Here is a 25,084-nt window from a genome sequence, read left to right on the forward strand (position 1 = left end):
TGTATTAGATACACAAGAGAACAATTTCGTTGGACTACCAAAATAATTGTGTTGGATCCACAAGCATAATGAAAAATGCTGTAAAAAGTTTCGACATTCTAACAATCAACTTACTTTTATAGGCCAACAAAATTATTTTCAGATCGATATCCAGCTAAATTTATTCACAATTTAAAAAAATTCTTTTCGTACTACCGACTTATTCCAATAATAAAATTGGTAACAGAAAACCAACAGAATTTGTTTCGTGTTCATTCATTTAAATGTCCTTTTTAAAGTTAAATATATTTATATTTCTGCAATTATTCCATTATTACATTTAACTAGCAGATTCCATTGTACTTTCGCTGATATTCTATAATTTATAGCGAACACTGCGAAATTTATTGTCGATACATTTAGCTGTTTAAGAATCGTCATGATTCTAACTGCAAACAGCATCGCATCTATCAAAACAATCAGCGTTATTTTCGGAGAGAAACATTAAATAAATTGCGTGCAGATTTTTCGCTTTACAATCCTTTGATGGAAACGCGAATGCTGTTTGGCCAACGGCAGATTCACTTTGACTTTCGCGAGCCATTTGCAACTACTTTGATACCCGATACTCGGTAAAGAATGGCCGAAGACAAAAAGAGAGAGAGACTTACTTTGATTTTGTAACCTTTGTTTGTACGCATTATGAGATAATGGGCTATTCCGCTCGGCTGAAATTCACGAGGCACACGGAGGGAGAGAGCGTAACATCCGGGCTTGCTGGTACTCTCGCGCACCATGAACGCTCCTTCCGGCTCTTGGCTCAATACTTCCAGCGTTATCTCTCTGAAATCACGATTCGTATCATTAATGATAAATGGTCAGGATGTCTTTTCTTGCAGAGAGAAAACAGAGAAAATAATCGGATTTGCATATTCCATTTACAAAGTTACTGGAAACTGGAACTATAGACTGGATCGCCCGACAAATATTTAAAATTAGCCAGAGGCGACGAGGTGCTATTTCGGCTCACCGAGAAAACACCGCGTGAGCGCGAGCTTGCGTGTGTGCGTGTTTATATTTTACTCCGACATGCAGTAATGTCGCGGAGACCAACCTGGGTATTCCAGCTTGAAACCAGGGCGCCTTGCGTAGCTCGGCCTCCTCACTTCGATTATTCAGGCTGTCTGTTCTCTCGGGTAAAGGCGGCGGGGTTGGCGTGGAGCCATGAGTGCTTCCGTCAGCGGGTACCGAGCTGCTCGACGTGCTAATTTGCGATCTTCTTTTCGACTTGAATTCCGCCTCCGTACCCGAGTCTGGGCAATTGTGCCCTATCCTGAAAATGAAAGAGCTGTCGTTCACGATTCGTACCGATCCTTCGTCGCTACCGAAAAGGCGAAAGAGAGAGGCAGAAGGAGAGGGAAGAATTGGAGAACGGTCCGGCTATAAACCTTACCTGTTGTTCTCGATGTTGAAATTCTTCACGTTAGTGATGGACGCGTTGATGGTGTTATCGAGGCTCTCGGACGGTGGGATCTTGTTGTATGACGGCCTCGTACCCTCCGAGTCGATGATCGCCTCGTTTATGTAGCCTCCGGAATGGGGCCTGTTCGATGGGCTGGTCGGCGTACTGCTACCGCTGACGAGCGGGCAGCTGTCATCCTCACCGTTCAACCCAAGAACGTCGCGTCCACCTGTCAAACCCATCGCCAGCCGCTTTATCAGCGGCGGCTTGTCCGTTAGCCTCTTGTATGAGTTCAACTCTGTTGGCGAGTTGCTCTCATCGCTGCTCGGCGTGCTCTGTTGGGATAAGCTCTTTGGCTCGTCCACATTCGTTATGGGACCGAGAACGTTCGTAAACGACGGCCGTAGACCTGGGATCGTGTTTGGTGCCTGGAATTATTCAAATTCGTCGTTTAAGCGCGGCCAAACGTTTCACTTGACGAGGTAAACGCGTTCTGCAAACGTGTTCTGCAAACGTCACGCGAGAAATGGATAAAGCCGCGATATTAAAAGAGCCACTACGTGTCGCCTAGCCGGGATGACGCGGCGTTCTACGAAGTTAATTTACTCTAAGTTGCTGCCAGACTGGCTAATTCGCTTTTGCGTAATAGCGCCCGAGTGTAATATAATAGCGGCCACAACTCCGCTGACGGTGGATTTGTTACACTTGTATGAAATCACCTTTACGCTGGCGAGTCGCAGCGTGGGCGAGCCGGCGCTGCCGAGTTGCACGTTCATATCCGCTGTAGACGGACCCCTTCCAGTCTTGGAGGTGGGCGACGTTCGACTTTTCAGCCACGAGTTCGACGACGGACTCCTGCAAGCGCCCGCGGCGATCGTGTCGTCTCCGGGCAGCGATTTGTTCTGCAAACGAAACGGCGGTCATTGCCAAAATTGCATCCCCCGTCGCGACACCGTGTACTTAAAGAGGACCTCCGATTATTTCCTCAACATCGGAGGTTCCTCTCCAAACGCGCAATCATTGCCTTAAATGCGGGCTCAGTCTCTCTTGGACGAATCGTTGATTAGGCAGAACCGTCGGAACGATTCAATCTCTTCGAGATTCTCCCGGGTTGAATATTTAATCGGCGAAATCACACACAGTTCCTAAGGCGATTTTGCGGCAGGGACCATCGAACGGACCGTTCCGTTGGCGGACTGACCGTTTACTTGGAAACGCGAGCCAACGCAAGGCGATGCAAGGCGACGCGAGACGGTAAGCGAGAGACTTGGGTCGAATTTATAATTAACGCGGCTCGTAAACGGGACACCTACTGGAATCGGTGGCCCTCGTGAGACGGAGAGGACACGGTTGTCGTCGTTGTCCCTTTCGTCTCGCGCTTCTTGGATATTTAAGAGGCTCTTCCGCGAGCTTCTCCAGCAGCTTCCTTATTGCTGTACGTGTATATGCATCCCGGTACGTGTATTTGCTCTGCTTCCTGGCATATAGCAGTCGCTACCATCTGCTCCAATAGCCTCCAGAATATTGTGCTTGCGCGACAGGAAAAAAGAATTCGATCGTACGATTTGGACGAACAATCTTATATAGTGATTTCGACTCATTTTGTGAGAAAAGTTTTAGACGAAAAGTTATAATGATCGCGGCGATTGAGTCGTTCTTTGTTACGTTTCCCGGATAATTAAAGTATCTTTTGAATTTCACTTTCTATATGTCTCTATTTGTTTCGTTTGGCAAAATAAATTGCTGCGATAGAACTCAACAAGCGTAATCTTTAAGAAGATCTCGGAACTGACTGTCCGCTAATTGCTAAAACTACTTAATTGCAATCTACGACGCTTTTGTGAGAAAACTAGCAGATGGCACGATACCGAACCGGCCTGTAAAGTTTAACTCAACTAACTCGCTAGCTGACAGCGGCAAAAATAAATGACTTCGTTAGCACTTTAAACTACACGGTGCTCCTTTTATTTGCCAGCAAAGTGCGCTGGTAACAATTCTTTTGTGTCTCGCGTAATTTGCATTTTTTTTCGGTCATTTATTCAAATGGATCGGATCTATTATTTCGATATGTTTGAAACATACCCACAACGTTCGATGCTCCTGCTTGTCTTTGTGATAAGACGATGTCGATCGTGATGAGATTACATCCTGAAGGATCGGCTGGCGCTGAAGCTGCGCCACGTACGCCATGCGGAAAGCATTGCCAACGATGGTGTTCAACTCCTCCGCCTGCAAGCAGACAGGAAAGCTCGAGTTCCGACACAAATTTTATTAAACACAGCATTTTGCTGTTTCTTTCGTAATATTACTGTTGCAATCCGATTGTGGCCGCGAACGCAGTTCGTTGCTTTCAGTTTAATTACAAAGAATATTTCCGTGTTAGTGCTCCACGAAATGAATTAATTATACGTAATTGATTCTTTTGAAAAAAAAAAATAAATATACGAATTACGTACTAAATATTTACGATTAAAACTTTACTAAGCATAACTGGATATTTCACGTGACATGAAATATATTGTTCAAAGAATAACTTTTTTCGAGCGGAAGAATGAGGGTAATTGTTTCCCGTAGTTTTTTTTAGCGCTAAATTATGATTCCATTTATCAAATAGATTATCATAAACAGCATTGCATTCAATTTCTAAAAATTGTGAGAAATGATTATGGTATTTTCATTCTTATGCATTTTTTAAAATCAAATAATAATAATTTGTAAGACAATCGAAAAAGTTTGAAATGTATTTTTTTTTTGGACAATTAAAAATTGCAAAATTTTTTGGACTAAAAAAGAATACTATTCAAACTAGTGAAAAAGTTGCTTCGATTTAAAGAAATGTTTCTTTGTTATACGGTTGAAGAAAAAATTTTTTTTATTTGTGAAAGAATTTCTTTGATTTAAATATTATTTTTTTAAATCAAATAAAATTTATTTGATTTAAAGAAATTACGCTCAAATTCAAGAAATAATGATTTGAACGTCATAAATTTATAAATTTTATTGGATTTTAAAAAATAATATTTAAATCAAAGAAATTTTTTCTAGCAAAGAAACATTTCTTTAAATCGAAGCAACTTTTTCTCTGGGTGGACAGTCATACTGTCAAAAACTGTGCAAACTAAAAAAGAAAAGAAAACCGTATTGCTCGCGTCGTCGAGAAACATTATAAATAAACTTTAATGCAAGCTTAGAAAAATTTACGTTGCACAAAAATAATACATCGTCGGATCAATTAGATTTTTTTCCGGATCCGCCGGTGGCGGAGAAGAAACGCGCCGCCGACCGCACGTTGAAGAGCAGTGACGTTGCCGCAGCGCAAAAACGGAGTCTGAATGTGTAATAAGCACTCGCAGAGAAGCCGCAAGCTTTCGGGGCTCGACTTCGCTCGCGTATGCGTTTAGAAAGCTCTTGACTGCATACGCTTTGCGTTTGTACGCGAGCCAGATACAGATGAATTGCATGTGGGCGCGCAGACGTATATATACAGCCAGAAATGGGAAAAAAATCGGCGAGGGCTATCTTTCTCTTTTCGGAAAGCCGTTCACCGTTGAAAGCCGCGACGCGATGCGTATTAATGAACACCGGGTCAACCGAAGGGCTAAGAGTCTAAAGAGAAGCATTGTACGTACACGGAGACGGATGAAAGTGACGATTAACATCTCGTCCGTCTGACTTTTCCTTTCACGATGCAAACCGTGGCAAGATCTGGGGAGATATTCAATCGTTTCGCAGGGGGTATCTATGTACATCTCGGATTCTAGCCTCGCATACTTCGCCTATGTAGTACTTCGTCTATGTATCCCCGTGACATTGTTACGACATTGTTGCAAGCGATGCGGAAATCCCGGCTTGACTTCAGCGTGCCCCGTAAAGCAAGGAAATACGGCTCGCCAGTGGAATCCACGTATGAGAGACGAAAATACAAAAAAACGAGAGGATTGCAAAGCCGAACGTATCGCGCTGTATTTTCCAATGATGCTACACATTGGTTTGCACGAGCTTTCCACCGTCCGCCTGCATTGCTACAGAAGCCTGTAGAGGTGCCACGCTTGGATCAGTCATTTGGCACGTAGAAAGGCGAAGCGAAAGAAATAATGCAAGAAAGTAATGCGCTTTAATGAATACGCACTCGTGCAGGACAACGGCGCGGCAACGGTTGAACTTTTGAATTAAAACGCGCAGCAATGCTCGCTCGAATAATTTCATGGTTTGTGGTTTGAGGTCAGGTCGAATGATTCCACTAGTTACGAGATATTTCAATTATGTTTGCGCGCGGGGTAAGGCGATGACTTGAGCTATAATTGCGTACCGGACGCACGGTTGCTCTGCAACTCGCTAAGTCATATCCGAGCGCTCTCTTCCGTTGTTCCATAAGTGCCATACGAATCTCCATTTTAGTAAATAAATCCATTGGGTTCGCCATACTATGGATGTACAGAAATTTTTCCTTTTGAGAGATTTTTCCTTGTGAAGAGATACGATAACATCTATATTAAGTGATCCCCAATTGTTCAATGTTATTGTACAATTATTTCGAACAATATTATTGCTCACTTTAAATTGAAAACAAACAGTTCGACGATGTAGATCAATAATATCGTGCAGTAACAAATATTGTACAATAATTGTTGATCGCCCAAGAGTCGCTTTAGAGATCAAATTGTATAAGTTTGAATAATTTTTAATCATTTCTATAGGTCACTAATATGTTAATTTAATTAGAATATTAATTAGAATTTAATTTAAAAATGTATCAAATCTAATTCAAATTTAATTTATTATTTACTAAGTGCATACATTAATATGAACATTGTTTATTTTTAAATTAAACGATTCAACCACAGAAATGAATTAATTTAAATTCTGACGTATATTATGGAAATTAAAAAAACCAAAACATTACTTAAGGGATTTACTTAATGTTATTATTGCTCATTTGATATTTAACAGTGTATTTTATAAAAATGAGAGATCACTTAAGATATATTGATGAACGTATATTCAACCTAAGTTATTTGTGATATATCGATTAAATAATTTTTCTTTCATCGTTTGGGAAAAAGGAAATTGCATATTCACATATGTATTACTTTAATGATGCAAACAAATTATTCGCAACTGTTTTAGTTGTTGGATTAGAAATTTAAAACATGGTAGAGTCCATGCATTCAATCTATTCTATTTAATTTTTTTCAGCAGCTCCTGCTACTTTTATTAGGCGCGTATATTTGTGCATCAAGCGTCAAAATGCAAAACGGCAGATATTATCAATGAAGTAGCGCACCGCGTTCCACAACGTGGGAAAATCTGAGGACTAATTTATCGCAGGAAAGAACACGTTCCTGCCATTAACAGTACGTTTCACAGAAATCGTGAAGAAAACCGTCCAAGCAATGGAAGCTCGCTTGCTCACCGCGAAGAGCAAAGGATCGTGTCATAGAGGAGAATTTATCGCGTTGTGGGCGGAACGCTGGACACGGGCTGGATCCCTCGACTTCGACCCTTCTCCTCCGTCCCCGTGGCCGAGAATCGAAAATACGGCCCTGAGATTCCCGCCCCGAGGTGGAATTTAAGCGCGATGAAATCATCACCGGCGACTCTTCTTCCTCTCCGCTCTACCCTATCCTGGACGTTGACTCGAGCAGGCACTGACCCTCTTCACCGCGTTTTGATTCAGGTCCATTTGATCGATCGTGATGATCGTACCGCTGTTACCGCGGTAAATCGCGACACTCTGCAACTTTCTGGAATCGCAGACAGAAGGTTTCCGTCAGCGAAAATTCTCAAGATGAAAAGAAAATTATCAAACCGAAAAGAGACATCAAACTCCTGGATCAAATGTCACGTGGGGATCAAATAAAACGTTACGCAGATTTGAAGAAAGAAGAAAAAAAAAGAGCATGACTTCGAAAGAGCTATTTTAGCTTGCTTGAGTACAGACTGATTCGCTGTTTGCGCCGGTGGCTTCGACAAAAAGACGAGGGACACCGGAATCGAATGGGAAGGGAACCGAAAGGGCGATGGATCGCGCCGTGGCTTTGCGCCGGTGCAGCGTGACGGGCTACATTCCAGGCATTCCGCGCGGTCACGGCCATATCTCCAGCTCCTCTAGATTTCCCGTCCCGCATACACCCGGTCTACCAACACCATCCCGCGGATGCGGAGTACACAAGCCGGTACTCGCAATAATGGCGCTCGGATGGGGATCGGCCCTCTCGTCGCACCACTGAATTTCCCTCGCTTCGGTTTCTGGTTTACCTCGACGTCGCGATCCTCTACCCCCGGGTGTAAATAGCCGGAGAGGAAAAATTGTAGAGTACGAAGTAAACGGACCTTCCTTGTCGCGCGTTATTATTGTGCCGCACGAAGCAATGCCGACTCAACCATCTTGGTACCATCGCTTCGCTACCAACGCCACATAGTCATCAGACTACATTCAGGAGAAAAAGAAGCTTTACAACTATTGTAAGATCCTTTAATATCATTGGCTCTTGCTCTTATATATAATTCCTCGCTGGATCTTAATATAATGAACTAATCATATTATATTAAAGAATCTTACAACAGTTTCAAAGTTGCTTTTTCTGCTGAACTTAGCTATTGACGGTTCAACCATACTTTTGCATTCACATCATTATTCTAATTCTTTTTCTTTCTTTATTAATAAAATTGTTATCGTAATAATTACGCTTCTTTCATCCATTTGATTGATCCATCGTTCTTTCGATCTGCCTGCGCGGATGTTTGCAACTGTACTCGCTGAAGATGACAACAAATACGAATTTGTGACAACCCCGCTGTGATATATCGTTCCCACAAACGTTAGTTAAAGTTAACAGAAGTTTAACTAGTTCTCTGTCATTTTCAATCTCTGTTTGTTTGAGAGAGAAAGGAGATCATGTGCTCAAGGACTGTCAAACTCGTGCGATCGACGAATCAGGTTGAAACAAGCATGAACAAGTTCTGCCTTCGGTGTTATGGGCTTCTGCTTATGACAGGCACGGTAGTTTCGAATGTCAAATATTCAAGTTGCACCGTTACACGCCGTTATACCGATACGATCGGACTTGTGCGTTAGACTCGTTGACGTATAATTGTTACAACGTTCGAGGCGATTACTCAATATCAGAATTTACTCCGGAAATTGAATTAGAATATATTCCAGAAAAGAATATTTTTTTTACCTTTTTGAAGAGAACGAATTCATTCAACATTCGCATGATAATAAATATGCGAACGTACCACTTATCTTCCCTTGATTGTATTCATGAATATCAAGAATCAATCGTTTCTGCGAAAAGAAATTATCATTCAAATAACAGGCTACGGAAGGAGACGGAATGTGGATACATTAATAAATACATATTAATCGATGTAAATGACACAGAATAAAAAAAATATTTCGACATTTAGTGCGAGATCTCTTATGCCAAAAATTATTATTAATAAAATTATTATTAATATAAAATTAATAATAACATTAATAATTTTTGTAGATTTTATGACACTTTGCTTTTGTTTTTAATTCACATGCTGATTAATATTTAAATATTTTTTATTATTAAATGTTATTTTATTCAAATGTTTATTCCAAAGCTGGGCATTTAACAATATTATATTATTGAATCAATATTATTAAATTAATAATTAATAATTAATTTAATATTACTGATGCTAATAAGTATTTTGTAAACTTACAATAAATTTATTATAGAAAGCATTATCCCATTAGTTAGAATTCAGATCTGAATCTCCCTGCAATGGAAGGCAGATAATTAGCAACAATAATTTTGGCTCTGTGCTTTTTAAACTAGAGGCATTATACATCAACAAGGTTGTATAACTGTAAATCCATAGGATTTGTGGCTGTACAACCTTGTTGATGTATAATGCCGAAATATCGTTTGACTGTATGGCGAGTACTTTGTTCGATGTAATGTGAAATCGGTCGAAGATTGGATCGAATATAGTTAGAGAGATGCATCGGTCAGGAAGCGCAGATGAAGCACAACCGTTGCATAATCTGACCCTTTGATCAGCAATTAACGTCACTGGAGTCTGCTGATGGTCGCTCCATCTGTTTCGTATCTAAAAGACACGATACCAAAATATTATTAATATTGTAACTCGATATAGAACCGGTTGCTTTTGCGTTTTTCCAAAATTAATATAATCCCAGCTAATTTAAAAGCTTAAGTCGAAATAATATATGACATTTTTAGAATATGTTAAATTAAATTTCAATTTAAATTTAAATTTAATATTTTAAATTTTAATGTTTTAATGTTCCATCTCTTTGGATTTAAATTATGCTAATAAAATTGTCAAAAAACCATTTTTTAAAAGTTTTTTTTAGCATGACAAATTCAAAGTAATTAATTATAAAAAATAATACTACTTTTATACTATTTAAGATTCGCGATTATCCTTAATAACGTCAGATTAATAGAAATTTGCTCTCATAATAATGTAATAAAAGCGTTTATTGCTACCGTGTAACTTGCTCTTATTAACGGATTATTAGCGTGGAACCCACGTATCAAGTCGGCTAAATGAGCGATGTAGCCTTGATTGGCTTTACTGTCGCGATTCATCGGTCTGGCTCATCATATGAGGGCCCTTGACAATAAGCGGCGAGTTTAAACGACGTAGTGATGCGTGAATCGTGCATCACGGATAGGACAATACGCCCACTTTGTGGCCCGTACAGTTTGCTACTGCACCCTTGAGCCTCGTCATTAAACCTATTTCGGTGCCTCCAGAAATGCACCCTCGAGAACGCATGTGACGCGCGAGGAGAACCACACTTCGTTTCAAATTTCTTGTAGCTCGAGTTTCCTCCTTATCGAACGCGCGGTTCCGGAAGTAATTCTCAGATATGGACGCAAACATTCTCAATAGAGAATGGCATGTATTCCTAGAATCGTTATCAATGACCAATATTGAGTCATCGTGCTGAACCATCGAACCATCCTAACATAATAAATAAAATTTAAAAAAATATAAAAACAAATGAATAGTTTTATCGATGTACTCTATCTATTCTTCCTCTAACTGTAATATAAGAATATAGAAATTATTTTACGTTCGAATTTACTCTTCCAATTGGGGTTAATATTTTGCAACTCCTATGTTTTTCACAGTTGGAAAATTATGTTTCAAAACTGTTGGTTAAACGGGAGAGACACAATATTACTGTTATGATTGGTTTTGGCTCGAATCGATTAAGTCATTATACATTGTATTAATCCGCAATACGCATTTACGCAGTATCTATTAGATTACAGAGTAATCCAAATGTTCTCCGTTGCGTAAGTCAATCAATCCGTATTATCTATCGAGAATGCTGTGTTTGTATAATACTGAAGAATATAATTGTATATATGTATATTAATCCACTTAATGCATAGACTTTTTGTCAGAGAATATTGGATTTTTTTCTATGTTATATATATTTTAATATTAAATGTTTAATAAAAATACAATTAATATTTAATAAAAATACAATATAAAAATTTTATTCTCTTTCCTGGAAAATATTAACACATATTGTTAAATTTTAATTATAATTAACGTTAAAGTATCAATAGCGCAAAAATATTAGACTTCTCTTAATAACAAATAACAATATATAAATAAGCTAATAAGACATTAATGATATAAAATATTCATTGGCAAGCAATTGAAAATATAAAAAAATCTAATTATATTATATAATTAGTTCTATTTAATTATATATGAGAGTAAATGTGCGGCTCTCAATCTCCGCGATGAGTAATCGTGGCTCTGTCTCGGCAGTGAAATAAAAGGCAAAACCCGGAAGCGGGTCTTGCGAAATCGAACAAAATAAAGCACGGAGGTAGTAACGCATCATGGATGAAAGGGAGCCGCATTGTCAATGATAAAAATAGTTAACATGTGCGTCCAATGAGAGGAACGAAGCATTCGATTTGCGTTCGATTCGAGACCACGGCGCATGAACATTGCGCAAACCTCGCGATGTCATTCTCGACAGGAAGCGAGCCTAGTCATTGTAAAATGGCACTTTACGGCATTCCCTGGAATCACCGTGGAAATCTCAAATTGTAAATTGCACGAGTGGCCGGCAATATGTCGAGCACTTATAAAGAGTTATTATAGATTTTCCGCGACCGTTTGCCGTTTCTGCGATAATAGGCTAACAAAATTGCGCGGTCATGGCATAAGGAACCTAGGTAATATTCGTTACCAGAGCACTTTGCGTTTCTCAAAGTCATTGCGTCAGTTGTCCAATCTTGATTGATATATTTTATGAGAAAAGCAAACGTTTCGTCGGAAACGAATCATACATATGCGTGTGAGAAAATACAAGATCACATCTGCTCCGAGGCGCTACGATGACAAAAATGGAAAAAGATGAAGCAGCCGATACGAATAGTACGAAAAATCGGTGACGAGACCATTACAAAGTCCTTCACCGGGGAACTAACATATTATTAAGAAGCTACCAGGTATAACTTATGCCTGCCTCCATCTATAACTCGAGAGTTCATATTGTATCCGAGAGCCCTTACGAGAGATGCCTCGACGGTAATGGACCACCTTTTGTGCGAGACGCACTCTATTGATGTTGAGAGAAAATCCGTAACGTTTGCGCAATGCGATAGATGACTCGTTTCCTCTCCGTCTATCTCTTTTTTTTTTCTCTTTCCGCCGAAAATATCTTCTCGACCGCGTCAATCGCGCAGGAGACGGGAATTCGAGGACAAATATCCTTACGCGGATTCACCTGGCGGCTTCACGGATAGTGAACTTGCCTGGGAGATCATTGGAAACTCGTCAAATTCGGACGTAGCTTTGTGAATCAGCGTTACGAAGGACTTTCGGCTTTTGTCCGCGGGACGTAGTGGGTCGACACGAATTATGATTTTCCATTGTGAAGTCAAGAGGAACTAACGGAGGGATGGCAGTTGTCATACGCGGGTCCTCGAAGCTTCTCGCTCGAATCGGTTTGGCGACAATGCGAGATAATCCAGCTGCCATGCCGGTGTGTACTAGCATCTATAGAGTACGCAGCATTAACGATACAATGGAAGCTATATCACGTTGTTAACGCTCACGTTTCTATTATTTTCTAGTACCGACGGAGTCCTTCATTTCTAAACGCTCGCGGTGCAGATGAATGCTGGCTAGAATAATGACGGGTTCGTATATCGTCGCTAAAATATCAATGCTGTGTAGACACTCCATCGGTAAGGAGCCAACGAGCGAAGCAGCGAGGCATCTCGCGCTACAAGCAGCTATATGAAGCCGAGGAATGCGTTCGTCCGATCCCACGGCTTATCCCCCTTCACTCTCCCTTCCCTCGTTAGCTCTTTTTCTTTCTGGTACGCGATAGTAGTATTACCGGGCTTAGTCTCTCTCTCTCTCTCCCCCTCCCTCTATCTCTCTCTTTCTCTCATGTTCTCTCAGACTACAGTATACAATCTACCGACTCGATGGCTCTCTTTTAACAAATCTTGGAATGTGAATATCAAACTTGGACCATTTTTTTTCAAATCTTAAAGAAACGGATAAATACGTTTACTAATGAATTAAACAACTCTGATCGATGAACGTAGGTGTTAGAAAATTGAACGACTGGAAATTAGAGAGCAATTTCCATCTGAAAAATTTAACTAATTCTTAGTTGAACTATATCTCTCTCTCTCTTTCTCTCTCTTCCTTCTCCTCTCTTCCTCCCACTCCAATTTTACTTTTGCATCAGACATGGTATTTTCGTATTGAAAAGATACCGAATAATTTAAAGAACTATGCGACTACTAAATGTTAATGATCATATTTTATAATCTAAAGCAATAGAAGACCGTTTCACTTCTTTTTCTTTTTTTTAACCGCTGCATCGACCACGTCTCCGAGGTCATGTTGCGGTACCGCGACCTAATCGCGATCCGTTAATATCGCAAGAGGTAAAGTCTATGCCATGAAGTCGATATCCAGATCGTCTTATTATGCATATCGGATCAGTTGAAACTGGTATTTGCAATCGTTTAGAAGCGGAAATTATCCCATTAGATACATGAAAACGAATTATTCAAACTTCTATTACTCAAAGAGAAAACGAATAAATGGAGCAGACACGAACGTTGCATGAATTTTAAATTAGCATGATCTGGTTTCAGATAGAACTCACTTTGAGCTTTTGAGTGTGACCACATCGGCAACAGCAATACGACATGTAGTCAGGTAGCGCGGGCATAAACTTCAATTGTTCCTGCTGCGAATATTCGTCCACAAGTTTGCGATAATGCACCCTGAAAATGGGCCTCGTTGTGCTCTGCGAGCCTTTACCAAGGCGTCCCATAATCGCAAAGAATGCGGTCAGAATATTGCGTCTGCGTGCAAGCCTCCTCATGCCACAGCGACCGTTGTACTTTGCACGTTGTCCTTTCCAAATAGCATCTTCTGGCTACCCTTAACTTTTACGAAAGAAGATACTTTTTCCCCAAAACACAGACCGCACCCGAAGAGGCAATCGGCTCGGTTTTTATCCAGATTTAACAATTTGATATTGTTGTCACACCCAAGAAGGATTGTACCGTCACACAGTTCACATCAGTTATTCGCATTTCTAACATTTCTAACATCAACATTCCATACATTTCCGGTCACACATTCACGACACTATGCAGTGCACTTTCTAATGTACGAGGCACCGGCACGTCGGCGCGCTAAAATGTATGCCGCATCCAACACCTTTCTCCGAAGGTATCCCTTCGACGATACCGACACCTATCGCGAAGTCAAGCGCCTGTTGAAATTATGAAGTTTCAATCTATATTTTGTAGCAGCACGTGGATGAGCACCACTCGATTCTCGGACAGCTAACACGACTGGAGATGCCGATATCCGTTTGGTAACGGAAATACAGTAGCACCGAAGGTACCTCCATTGCGCAAAGCTATCGAGAGTCCGATGTCGACATGAAACTGGCTTCTTCCCCTGCGGCAGCAGATCTTCCGTGTCTCCCGTGAGGAGATGTGATATTATTAGCAAGTGACGATGATCGTGATGTCGTGAGACCCTGTGGGATTCCAATCCTACGTGCGACACACGCACGGAGGATCCAAGAGCCACTCTTGATGGCGTGCGTAGCCCCGGCTACGTGTCGCTCTGCATGCCGACCCGCGGAAACCGGTTAACGAGTACCGCGTCGCTTCTCGCTTCTTACTTGTCGTCTGTCAACCACACACGCAGTCGTTACGTCCCTCTACATTTTCCGATGGACTTGCTGCGAGGACGATATCGACCTCTGTTACCGACATCGCGATCGTACCCGACATATTCCGCACGAACAACTCCCTCCTAATTGTTCCGGAGTCTGGAATCGTGACGCCGAAGGAAAAGCTACGATTGAGCAACCGTTAGAAAGTTTCCAGATGGAATTTTATGTCTTTTGTTAATCCTTCCCTCTTTTCTTTGAAACTTCCGATTTATATATTTTTATAGAAATCAGGCCAGTGAAACAAATACACTATATCCATAAATAATACAAAATTCTATACGCAAATTCGATATCACGGTCTTTCACTATTTCGCCAATCTATTAAGTCGAGCCAGCATCATTGCGGAAGTGGAAACTCACGCAAGCAGGGAGCAGTGAGTCATCCGTTAGGTTTGGACCGTTCAAAGAGGCACGAGGCCCGGTTCACGCGCGTTCTTTTTGGTGTCAACCGGATGAGATACCACCGGGTGAACCTTCAGTTGGCAAGCTCCTCGTTCAGTTCTCTTCTTGTCCTTTTCGTTGTACGTTAGCTGGTCCTGGTACCGTCATCACTGCTGCTTTTCGCGAGGTGGGAGCTCGCAAAGCCGCAAAGTGTGGATACTGCCGTGCTTAACCGGCCCGGCGATGGCAATATCTCCCGGTACGTATAGAGAAAGACTGAAGTCCACGAGGAACACGAAGCGAGAGCACCGCTCTGGCCGGCCCACACGGTTCCATCCCCACCGCGATTTGTGAGAAGCCGAGCGGTGCGACCGACCGACCGCTTTCTTGCTTCAACCGCGGCATTGAACACGTTCAACGGCAGCTGTTGAATACCACGTGTCCCCGTTCTCCCTCTCACCCTCGCTGTCCCTCGTTCTCTTTCTCTCTTTCTCTTTCTCTCTCTTCCTCTTTCTTTATTTCTCTCTGAGTCTGCCGGTCAGTCTTTCCCGCTCTGCCTGTCGCTCTCTGTCCCTCTCATGATCTTGTCCATGGCTTCTTACTCTTTTTACCCTGCCACGACCGAGAACGCTACTCGACAGAGAGCCAGCGCCGTACGAAGCGCATGAGTTTGCGATTCGCGTTCTTTGACCTGCCGTCAGCGCGACGAGTCGCTCGATCGCAGACTTCGGTTCTGACTCGAGGCTCGCGTCATGTCCGGTGAAGTACTTAGGAATAAATACCTCTATTTTTCACACCTAAATACATTTTGGAGTACTCTGTATCTCTTCCTAGATATTTCTTGCAACGAGCACCTATACCTGGAATGCTCGTATACTTCCTTTGGAATGTCTGTACCTGCCGCAGGTACCTGTATCTACTTAACGTATATTTTAAAGCGTTCTTCAAGGTCAGTTAAAGGAACGAATTACGGAATCTCGAATTAGTCAGACTTTCATAAAATCGTTAGATCACAGAACGACAGTTAGGATTACAGCCAGTTGTGTATTGGATCTAGTCTTTTTATATTTTCAATAAAAAGAAAATATAAAAAGAGCTCACACACACGGATATACCTTTTCTTATTTTCCTTTAAAAAGATCATTTCAAACTTTTATATCCCCTTCGATGTGGATCATATGTTGACAAATCACCTGGCAGAGAGCGTAGAAATTGGTTGGAAACTGAAAAATGTGGTGTCAATCGCTTCAATGAACGCGGAAACCTTCGAAGTTCTTCATTTTCCGCCAATTCTCGCAATCTCCTCGACTACGCTATCAGAGTAAGCATACTTGATCCGAGACCTTCAAGAATGATGACGTTCTTAATTCGGCGGAAGGTATTTAAAGTTTAATCCGAAGAGTTCGCCATTAGGGTTGACAAAATGTCAAGGCAATGGCAGAGTGCAAAGTTCCAAGTGCAAAGTCTACTATTCTCAACTCACTAAAGCTCCGCCAACTTACGGCTCTATCCTTTCTGATATCGTCGACGGACCTCGAAGCCTCGGGCGATGTTATCTTCCAGACAACAGAAAGAGGCTTTTAGATCCTGGGATTCGGTAGTTGTCAGTGTATTGACGTTCGAGACGATATTTCCCCGTGTATTTGCTGGTCTCAGTACTAAAGCACGTTCCTCCTGCTTTATACTCGATTGTTATGACTTTCGATAAATGCGATGCACTGGTGAAATTTGTAATCGTATTAATAAGTTAAAGCAAAGATGAAATACATTGCTCTCGATGCATGAATTCACAGATAAATCAATCGCATTGGAACATTACAAATATTATTAATTATTGTGTTACGAATATAAATTTATTTTATTTTACGAAAATTAGAGCAATGAATATAGTGGATTCATTAATTCGTGTAGAAAGAATTCTCGACACTTTTTCATAGGTATTATCTTCAAAGATACAAGAAGGTTTGTGGGTTATCGCCGTATTTTTATCCATTGCTAATGATTTCCTGTGAACCTTACCGTTTACTTCATCAGGGCGAGGAGTGCACTGATACTGAGTTATAATTAAGACAAGAATCTGGTTATGTATTTTGTAATTTCAATTTAAATTTTGTCTATTAAGCGTGCGGCTTCGCTCTAAATGCTGGCAGAGTTGTCAAGTGTAAAGGGAGCGATCCATCAGCTTTAAACGACGCGACTGTTTCCAGTTTCCACTTGAGACGCACGCGGTTGTCCACTGGGAAGGGTCGAACTGTCACGTACAATATCTTGAACGAAAATCCCAGTTTAGACGATTTATATTAACTCAATTATGTAAGATATTTTGCGGACGTCAGTAAAATATTTTAAAAATATTTCAAACACTGTATGTCCTCCTACTCGTTCTATATACGTCTGCATTAACGTATATTTTTCGTCATTTAGATATTTTTTAATTGTTCCAATCGTTTATTATTGCTCCGTTTTTAGCAATTAAAAATCTATCTCTTCTTATGAACATTTCAGTATGTGACCTACATAATTAATACGTCTCTCAGATATTCCAATCTTCCTCAGAGACAGGAATATGCCGCGAACGAAGGAAATATTAAAGAGAAAGTCGCATTTTACTGACCTGTTCTGCAGACTCGGTGATAAAAGAATGACAATATTGCAGGCTGAAATGGGCCCCGGGCTCTCGCGCCAGAAAGCTGAATTGGGCGTGCTGCGGCTCACAAGTCGCGTAAAAGATGCGTCTTAACGCGTGCGCCATTTGCACGCACTGCAACAGAAATAAAAAAACCAATTGACATCTTGAGAGACTGCTCATAAAAACGTTTTGATATAGGGGCAAAAATAATAGTAATAATAAATATGAGATATACTTAAGAGAGAGAATTCATTTTGAAAAATATCAAATTTCTTATTTTTTTTAAAAGAAAATGTATTATTTCCTGCATATTTTAGAACTAAAGATAAGTAATAACTTTTTAATTCTTTTCTGTTAAATAATATATAATTACTTAAACTTATTGATATAATTACTGCTTAATAAAATGCACTTAATAAAATTACAATATTTTATTTATATTTAAATTCATCATTTTGTGCAACGCAGTGAAAAATAATTCAAATTGTCTCTGACTGACAATTTCCGAGATATTTTCGAGAGTGAGCCTTGTGTTGAATGCAAACAAAAATGATTTATGAGCATTTTATTGTTGCTCTTATCCTGTTGAGTGATTTAATCGTTTAAATCAATTCCGTTGTGAAATGTTGCGTATGTGAAGACCCGTGCAAGAAACTAGCGTCCTCATTAAACAGGATATCATAAATATCACTTACTATATATGGCTTGTTAGCAACCGCAGAGAATATCGCGTGAGCCAAAATTGAGGGGTGTAGAATGAGATAATTAAATGATACAAATAGAAGTGTAACACCGGTAGAAAAATAAATAGGTACAAGATGATATCAATTAAGGTATTAGTTCTACTTTAGCAATTAAATAAAATATCTATACATTTCTAGCTTTTTCTTTCTAATATTTTTACGTGCTTTTACGTGCATCAAAGTAGCTTCATAATTGCATAATATTGCCACGTTGGATGATTCGATCAAGTAATGAGAATTAAGAGAAAGAAATTGTGTCCAATTATTGGCTACTTGAAAAACTTGCGAGGTTTTTGCTTAAATTTATGTTCTGAAACTTTTAATGATTTATTAAGACTTCATTCGCGAGATGCTTATAAGTTTCAACATAAATTTTATCGTTGATTTTATAAATCGGCTCCGATCATAATTTCACAGATACTGTTTTTAAACTAACCTAAGTAGAAACTTTAAAAAATTCTTGTTTCTCAGAATTGTAAAAAAAAATTTCATCAAAAATAAATCCTAATTTAAATATATCGTCATAAAATACGTATAGATTTTCTTCAATAATAAGATAGTAGTTCATGTGAAGCAGAGTGTATTTTCGCCTCAACTCGTTCTGAATTTAAACACTGTTCTCATTCTGGGATGTAAATTTTTAATGTTGTCTATAAATTTGGCAACCAATACAAAATAAAATTCGTGAGCAAAATCTTCGTATCTTCGTCTCCGAAAGAGCTTTCTGTGAAATTTCGCCAATATTTTAGCAAAGAATTTTATATCCTCGCAATGACACTTTGTGAACTTTTGATATTTTATTACCTAGTCCCGTAGAATTACATCGAGCATGTTTACAGTTTCCGCTCGCACGTTCTATTAATATTTATATGTCCATTGTGTCGCGACACCATGCTCTTGTGCATACTACATAAACGCAGTACTGATTGTAAAGCTTGTAGAGATTGTAGTGTTGCTTCAGCATGTATAAAAGCTTTTCTGTGTGCAAAAGAGGCTATGCATTTCTGTACAACGGCAATTTTTTTGTGATTGAGTTATTTTTACAACTTAAATAAAAAATTTATTTGAAAAATAATATCAAAAATGTTTTCTCTCTTAGCTCACATTTTTTAAACATTCTTGCTCTCTCTCTCTCTCTCTCTCTCTCTCTCTCTCTCTCTCTCTCTCTCTCTCTCTCTCTATTGGTCTTTAAAATTTAAAACTCTTATTCCCAAAGTAGCGTTTTTGGCTTAAGTCATTATTGCACTTCAATTCTCAATCTTAAAGAGAAACACGATTTCATCCTCAAACTTCCAAGATACTTGTTTAAATTCGTTCTCACGCAGAGGTAAGCATGGCAGAGCATGCGGACGTAGAATGGTGATTGAAAAGATGATCGTACTGTAGGAGCAAATTTTCTGCCAAGGATACTCCGCGATTCTATCAAGTTTCGTGCTGAATTTTTCATGGTGCCTGCATTTGCTCCAAGTAGCAAAGTTCTACGTGAGAAAGATATAAATGACTCGACTCAGTGAAAAAGCTGCTTGCTATACTTATGCTTCTTGGATGGACATTACTTGAACAGGCCTTCTTACGGCTATTGTTAAATTGTGCTCAACGAGTAGAAAAACTCTTTTAATTATTGCGCGAATAACAGTCAACAAATGTTCATAATGAATATAACAACAAGAATTTCGATGATATTAACAATCGTGTTCTCATTGCGAAACACTTAATGGAAAATTATATTTTTGAAAAAAATAATGACTATAATGCAATAATCGTTGACGTAAAAGCTTCAAACATAAAAATCGCGTATATATTTGACTAATCGGTTATTGATCTAATCAGTTTATTTTAGCTTGTACAAGTGCTTGTACAAATCTAATTTGTTAGCAACTACACTGAAGCACACCACGCAAAGTTACCTGCTCGATTTGGGATTTCCACCCGGAAGTTAAAATGCAATTCGTTAAAAATTCGATTGAAGTACGTTACGCGAAGTTTCTGACTGTGCCGGTCCACTCGAAACATAGTTGCGTAGCGCAAAGTTGTTACGGGCCGAGAATCATCCTGTAACACGAGAAGTGAACCAACTATCTCGAAGCAACTATGCGCGTTACCAATCGCTTCTGATACGACAAACGACATCCTAGAGAGGATTTCGTCGAGTTTGTCATATTCCACAGGAAGACACTGACGTCGTTATTCACCCGCTCCCGTCTTTACTCGCTTTTGCGCCTTTGCAATAGGATACGTCGCTGCAGCACTTGCGTCGGTTATTTGAACCCCTCCCTATTGTCCCGCTCCGAGAATACCTGGAATCGGAGATTTCCAGCAAATCGCGAAATCCGATTGTGAACGTAAAAGTATCTCTTGCAACGAGGGAGTCATCCGTTGCAAGCCGAAGATTTATTTATGACAAACGAGTGCATCTCAAAAGAATTTTTCCGTCTTTCATTTTCAATGAAATAACCGTAAAAATAAAGAATTAATAAAATAAAAAAAATTGTTTGTTATCCTAAAGGAGAACCTCTCGTCGGACTTAACTCTTTACCGTGGGATTCTGTTTTTTCCGCGTAATTCTAGTCAACAACGCAGATAAACGCGCGTTGAACTTCAAAAGTTCACCTGCGCACGAATATGTACATGCTTATAAATAATAATAATGCTCCCCACAGACGGTACTAAATGTATCTTTTAGTCGTATTTGTAGCGCAGATGGGAAACCTCTAAATGTTTAAGTGTTCGATTTTGCGGTGGGCTTCAGTAAAAATTTTAAGGCAGGGTTGGGTTAAGCTCTCGGTTGTAGTAAAAAATTTTATGACCCCCCCCCCCCCAGTTTCCGGGTGCTGCTCCAGTTTTCTTTCCTAGAGATTGCACGCGAACGAGTAATCGCTGTCGAAGGAAGGAATTGATAATTTTTCTTCACATATGTGATCTCCTATCTAATTCACGTATTAAAAATTCTGAAATAAAATATAAAAATCGCATCTTTATTCTGTCCTCTCACTTTCTGTGTTCCTTCTCTCTCGTTTTTAGAGTTAAAAGTAAAAATGGAAATTTTTCTTATATCCGAATGAGCGATGTGTGTTGTCCGTTTTATGACGAATATATCGTGAAAGGATATTCCCTATGGATATCAGCGGGAGGAGGGAGGGAGATATGCAAAAGAGATACGCGTTGCAGCGTGAGTGCTGTTCCGTGTATGCACGAGTAAATCCGCAGGTAAAGGATAAACATATTCTGTGATCGCGGCAAATGTATCAGTTCAAAAATTACACGATCCGTTCGTCGTTGATCTTCCGTAACAATACGCGCGTTTCCGCAACCGACTCGTTTATTCCCCGGTTTACTTTATCCAGCGTGGCGTGATTTTATTCCATGATAATAAAAAATTATTCGAAGAATACAATACGTATATGAGCGAATTTTTAATTTACACGTGTCATTACGGTGATCCGCGCGCGCACGTAAAAATTGTCCGAAAACAAGTGTTTACCAAGGGACACCTCGTGCTCCTAAAATAACCGTCGAAGTCAAACGCGTGTATGCTGAAAACTCGTGTAATCTAAGCAAAGCGATACCATGGTAACCGGTTGGCTTGACGTACAAAGCGTAAGTTTGGAGCGTTCAAAGCCACTCGAATGTCGCGAAATCACGGGAGCGCACACTTTGAGGGTACATACAGGGAGGGATCGTAGGAATTTTTTTAACGCTTGGCGAGGCAAAGGGTTTAATGGGGCTAAAGGAACGGAGGATTATTAGCAGCGGCCGTACCTCCTTCGCGGCATCGCACCGGTGAAACATTGGTGTGGACGCTGTTCGACGTGGGTAGGTGATATGGGTGAGAGAAATGCGTATCATCGTGGAGTGCTCTTCCATGTATGCACGAGTAAATCCACAGATGGAGGGTAAATACATCCCTCCCGATCGCGGCGGAGTATACACATTGCTCTTTCCATCTCTCTCTCTCTCTCTCTCTCTCTCTCTCTCTCTCTCTCTCTCTCTGTCGCCTCCCTCCCTTTTCTCTTGCATTCGCAAAGATTGGCAACATTCGTCATCGTATACGTTTACCCAACAACCCCAACTCGACAATCACCAAATCTCTCTGTGTGCATTTCATTGACATCTCACTCCCCCTGTAATTTAATGATCACCAGGATGTCGCGTCCCTTTCTCGTCACGATGTCGAGAATAATCGAGAATGGTTTTCGTAGATTGTCGATTTTTCTAATGAATTATATACATGACGGCGCGTCCATCAGAGAATGAACCACTTGCATGGTGCATGAACGATTTGGGATAATCGCGATTTTGTGCAATAGGAGCTCGAGCGTAAAGAGATACGCTTGACATGAATTACACGGTATGATAAACAAATTCAGCGGGAGAACAAAATGCAACATTTAAATCAAACGTTCAAAACATTTTTTATAATTAAATTGTGTTAATTGAGTTAATATAATTTTTTTCGAATAAAGCCAATCTCGTATGGTTTATCTAAACGCGTTGATCGTACGTAGTTTAATTAGACTCTCCAAGTTTCCAGTTTCGCATCTTAATCATCTTATACAGTTACGTGCATTCGGCGTGGTCGTGGAAAGTTTCCTCATATCTTCCAGTTCGTAACATGAAAATCGGCAATTATTCCTTTTTGCTGAATATGATTGTTCGTACAAGTATTAATATCATTTTATCATTATTAAATATGTGTTACGCGAGAAACGTACAAAGCGTATCTGAAATAACTGGAAATTTTGATGCATTTTTTCGTGTAATTACTCGACCTTTGTTATAATGTCAATTTAGTAAATAATAATTTAATTATTATAAAAAATTTTTCACTTTTACATACATACATTTGTTCCTTTTTTTAACGTAAAGCATCTCATGTAAAATATCTATTTAAGTTTTAAACAATTTAGAGAGGCTTGGATCACAAAGAATGACCGTAAATTCTGACGTAATCGACGTGAGCGAATCGAGATTTTCTCGAGGAGGAGGTAGGACGTTCCACGTTTCGTTTCTCATCCGCCATGATAAACGTTCCACGAGAGCTCTTTTAAGAGGCGCTTACCGAAGATCGCGGATAGAAAGTAAGGATTTTTTCAGGTAGAAAATTAAAGCGGAAGCTTAGGAGAAGCCCTCGAAATAAAACACTAATTCGAAGGATCGATATGTTCTGTACAGTTCGTGAACACGGCGGGTACGGATCGCGCGAGGGTGGTCGGTGCATGAGCGAGCCAACTTCGAAATATTACTGGCAGGGATGCGATAAGGATTACGGGGCCCCAATTAAAGTCCGGAAAATAATAAAAGACGAACAGCAGCGAGATTACTCTCGTTCTGCCCCTTCTCACGATGTGACGTTTTATATCTGGTTGGATTTGGAGAAGAAATATCTAGATATTTTTCAATTTAATCTTCGCGTCAGAGCGCAATGAATTTTGATTTACAGTAATCGGTGAAATTTTCAATTACATTAAGTTTACTGTTAACAATTAATTTTGCTTGCTTACATTTGTATTACACGCCATGAGGATTAAAATTAAAAGTGATTGAAATAAATAATTGAGATGTCTCGCGTAATCACAACTTTCTTGCTTTTATTTAAGTCTCAATTTAATTGTTTTATTATTCCTTTCCGATCGTTTATTATTCTCATCGTATAAATATTTCAAGAACACAGCGAAAGTGATTCATTTGAAAGAGCACAGCCTTCTCGTTATAGTATTGAAAGATTGGCGTCCCAAGATCGGACTGAAAGGGAGATCTTATGAGTATCACAAGGATTATCGAACTCGGTGCTCAAGAACGCGGAAAATTAGACTTCTCGCATCGCAGTTCAACTTCCGTCCTACCATTCTGTGAAAGCTCAACCCTCTTTTAACGAGGACCTTTATGAAGATTCGTTTATGTTTCTCAATCGTTAACACGCAACCCAAAAATGTACGCAAGCAATTCCCTTTTCAAAAATTCTTCTTCCCAATCAATATAGGGAATTATAGCGCATTTTTTGTAACGATCTTATTTTTTTCCACTTAAGAATCGTAACAAAGATATTTAGAACTAAGTACTGTTTAAACACAGTGGTTTATAATTAACAACGAAAATAAAGGTGACTGTTTTTTAATATCTTTTTTCTATTCCGGCATCCAAAGGTAAAGGGACGCAGACATGAAAAAAGAGGAACGAACTTTTCACGCGAAATTCCAAAGGATGAAGCTGCGTCTTGGAAGATGCCGCAGGGCAGCAAGACCGTCTCTCTATAACAACATCCATGCACAAACGCGAAGTATCTTTTTCCGCGGAAGTATCTGTATGTGCATCTCTAGTACTCACTTTTCCATCTGGACTGCATACTTTAATCCCCGCAAGCGAGACTATCAGGAGAACGGGCGTGAATCGATCGCTGTACTGAAACAAACAGATCAGAAATCGTGCATGTAGCAGTAGAATAAAATTTCCACGAACACAATAATATCCATATGCGCCGCGTTTGTTTCATTAAAATACAAATCCGACGCTGATAAAGTTTAAATCCAGGGTATATATACGTAGGATGCACTCAGCTTTAGAATTTAGGATTCATATACGGAATGTATCCAACGTACGCACGTGTATAGACTCTTACGTAATAAAGC

At 39.9% G+C, this 25,084-nt stretch overlaps 1 protein-coding gene across 5 annotated transcripts in view; it reads right to left on the bottom strand.

Moving 5' to 3' along the window:
* Nucleotides 1–25,084, bottom strand: part of LOC105148897 (EGFR adapter protein) — a 64,890-nt gene that overhangs the window by 4,360 nt on the left and 35,446 nt on the right. The window contains exons 2-9 of one of the 5 annotated variants that reach the window (XM_087413605.1): nucleotides 24,783–24,857; nucleotides 17,701–17,847; nucleotides 9,365–9,529; nucleotides 3,524–3,670; nucleotides 2,161–2,343; nucleotides 1,433–1,869; nucleotides 1,094–1,312; nucleotides 651–822 (exon numbers count right to left, since the gene is read on the bottom strand). In XM_087413605.1, coding sequence (XP_087269731.1) covers nucleotides 651–822; nucleotides 1,094–1,312; nucleotides 1,433–1,869; nucleotides 2,161–2,343; nucleotides 3,524–3,670; nucleotides 9,365–9,529; nucleotides 17,701–17,838 — 1,461 coding nt within the window. In that variant the 5' untranslated portion in view covers nucleotides 17,839–17,847; nucleotides 24,783–24,857. Of the gene's footprint in view, nucleotides 1–650; nucleotides 823–1,093; nucleotides 1,313–1,432; nucleotides 1,870–2,160; nucleotides 2,344–3,523; nucleotides 3,671–9,364; nucleotides 9,530–13,613; nucleotides 17,203–17,700; nucleotides 17,848–24,782; nucleotides 24,858–25,084 lie in introns of those variants that run through there. The other 4 variants (XM_087413603.1, XM_087413604.1, XM_087413602.1 and 1 more) reach the window with 4 other exon arrangements.

The sequence above is a fragment of the Acromyrmex echinatior genome, chromosome 14 (assembly GCF_024713525.1).
Source record: "Acromyrmex echinatior isolate Ae372 chromosome 14, ASM2471352v2, whole genome shotgun sequence".
In the NCBI taxonomy this organism is placed as follows: Eukaryota; Metazoa; Arthropoda; class Insecta; order Hymenoptera; family Formicidae; genus Acromyrmex; species Acromyrmex echinatior.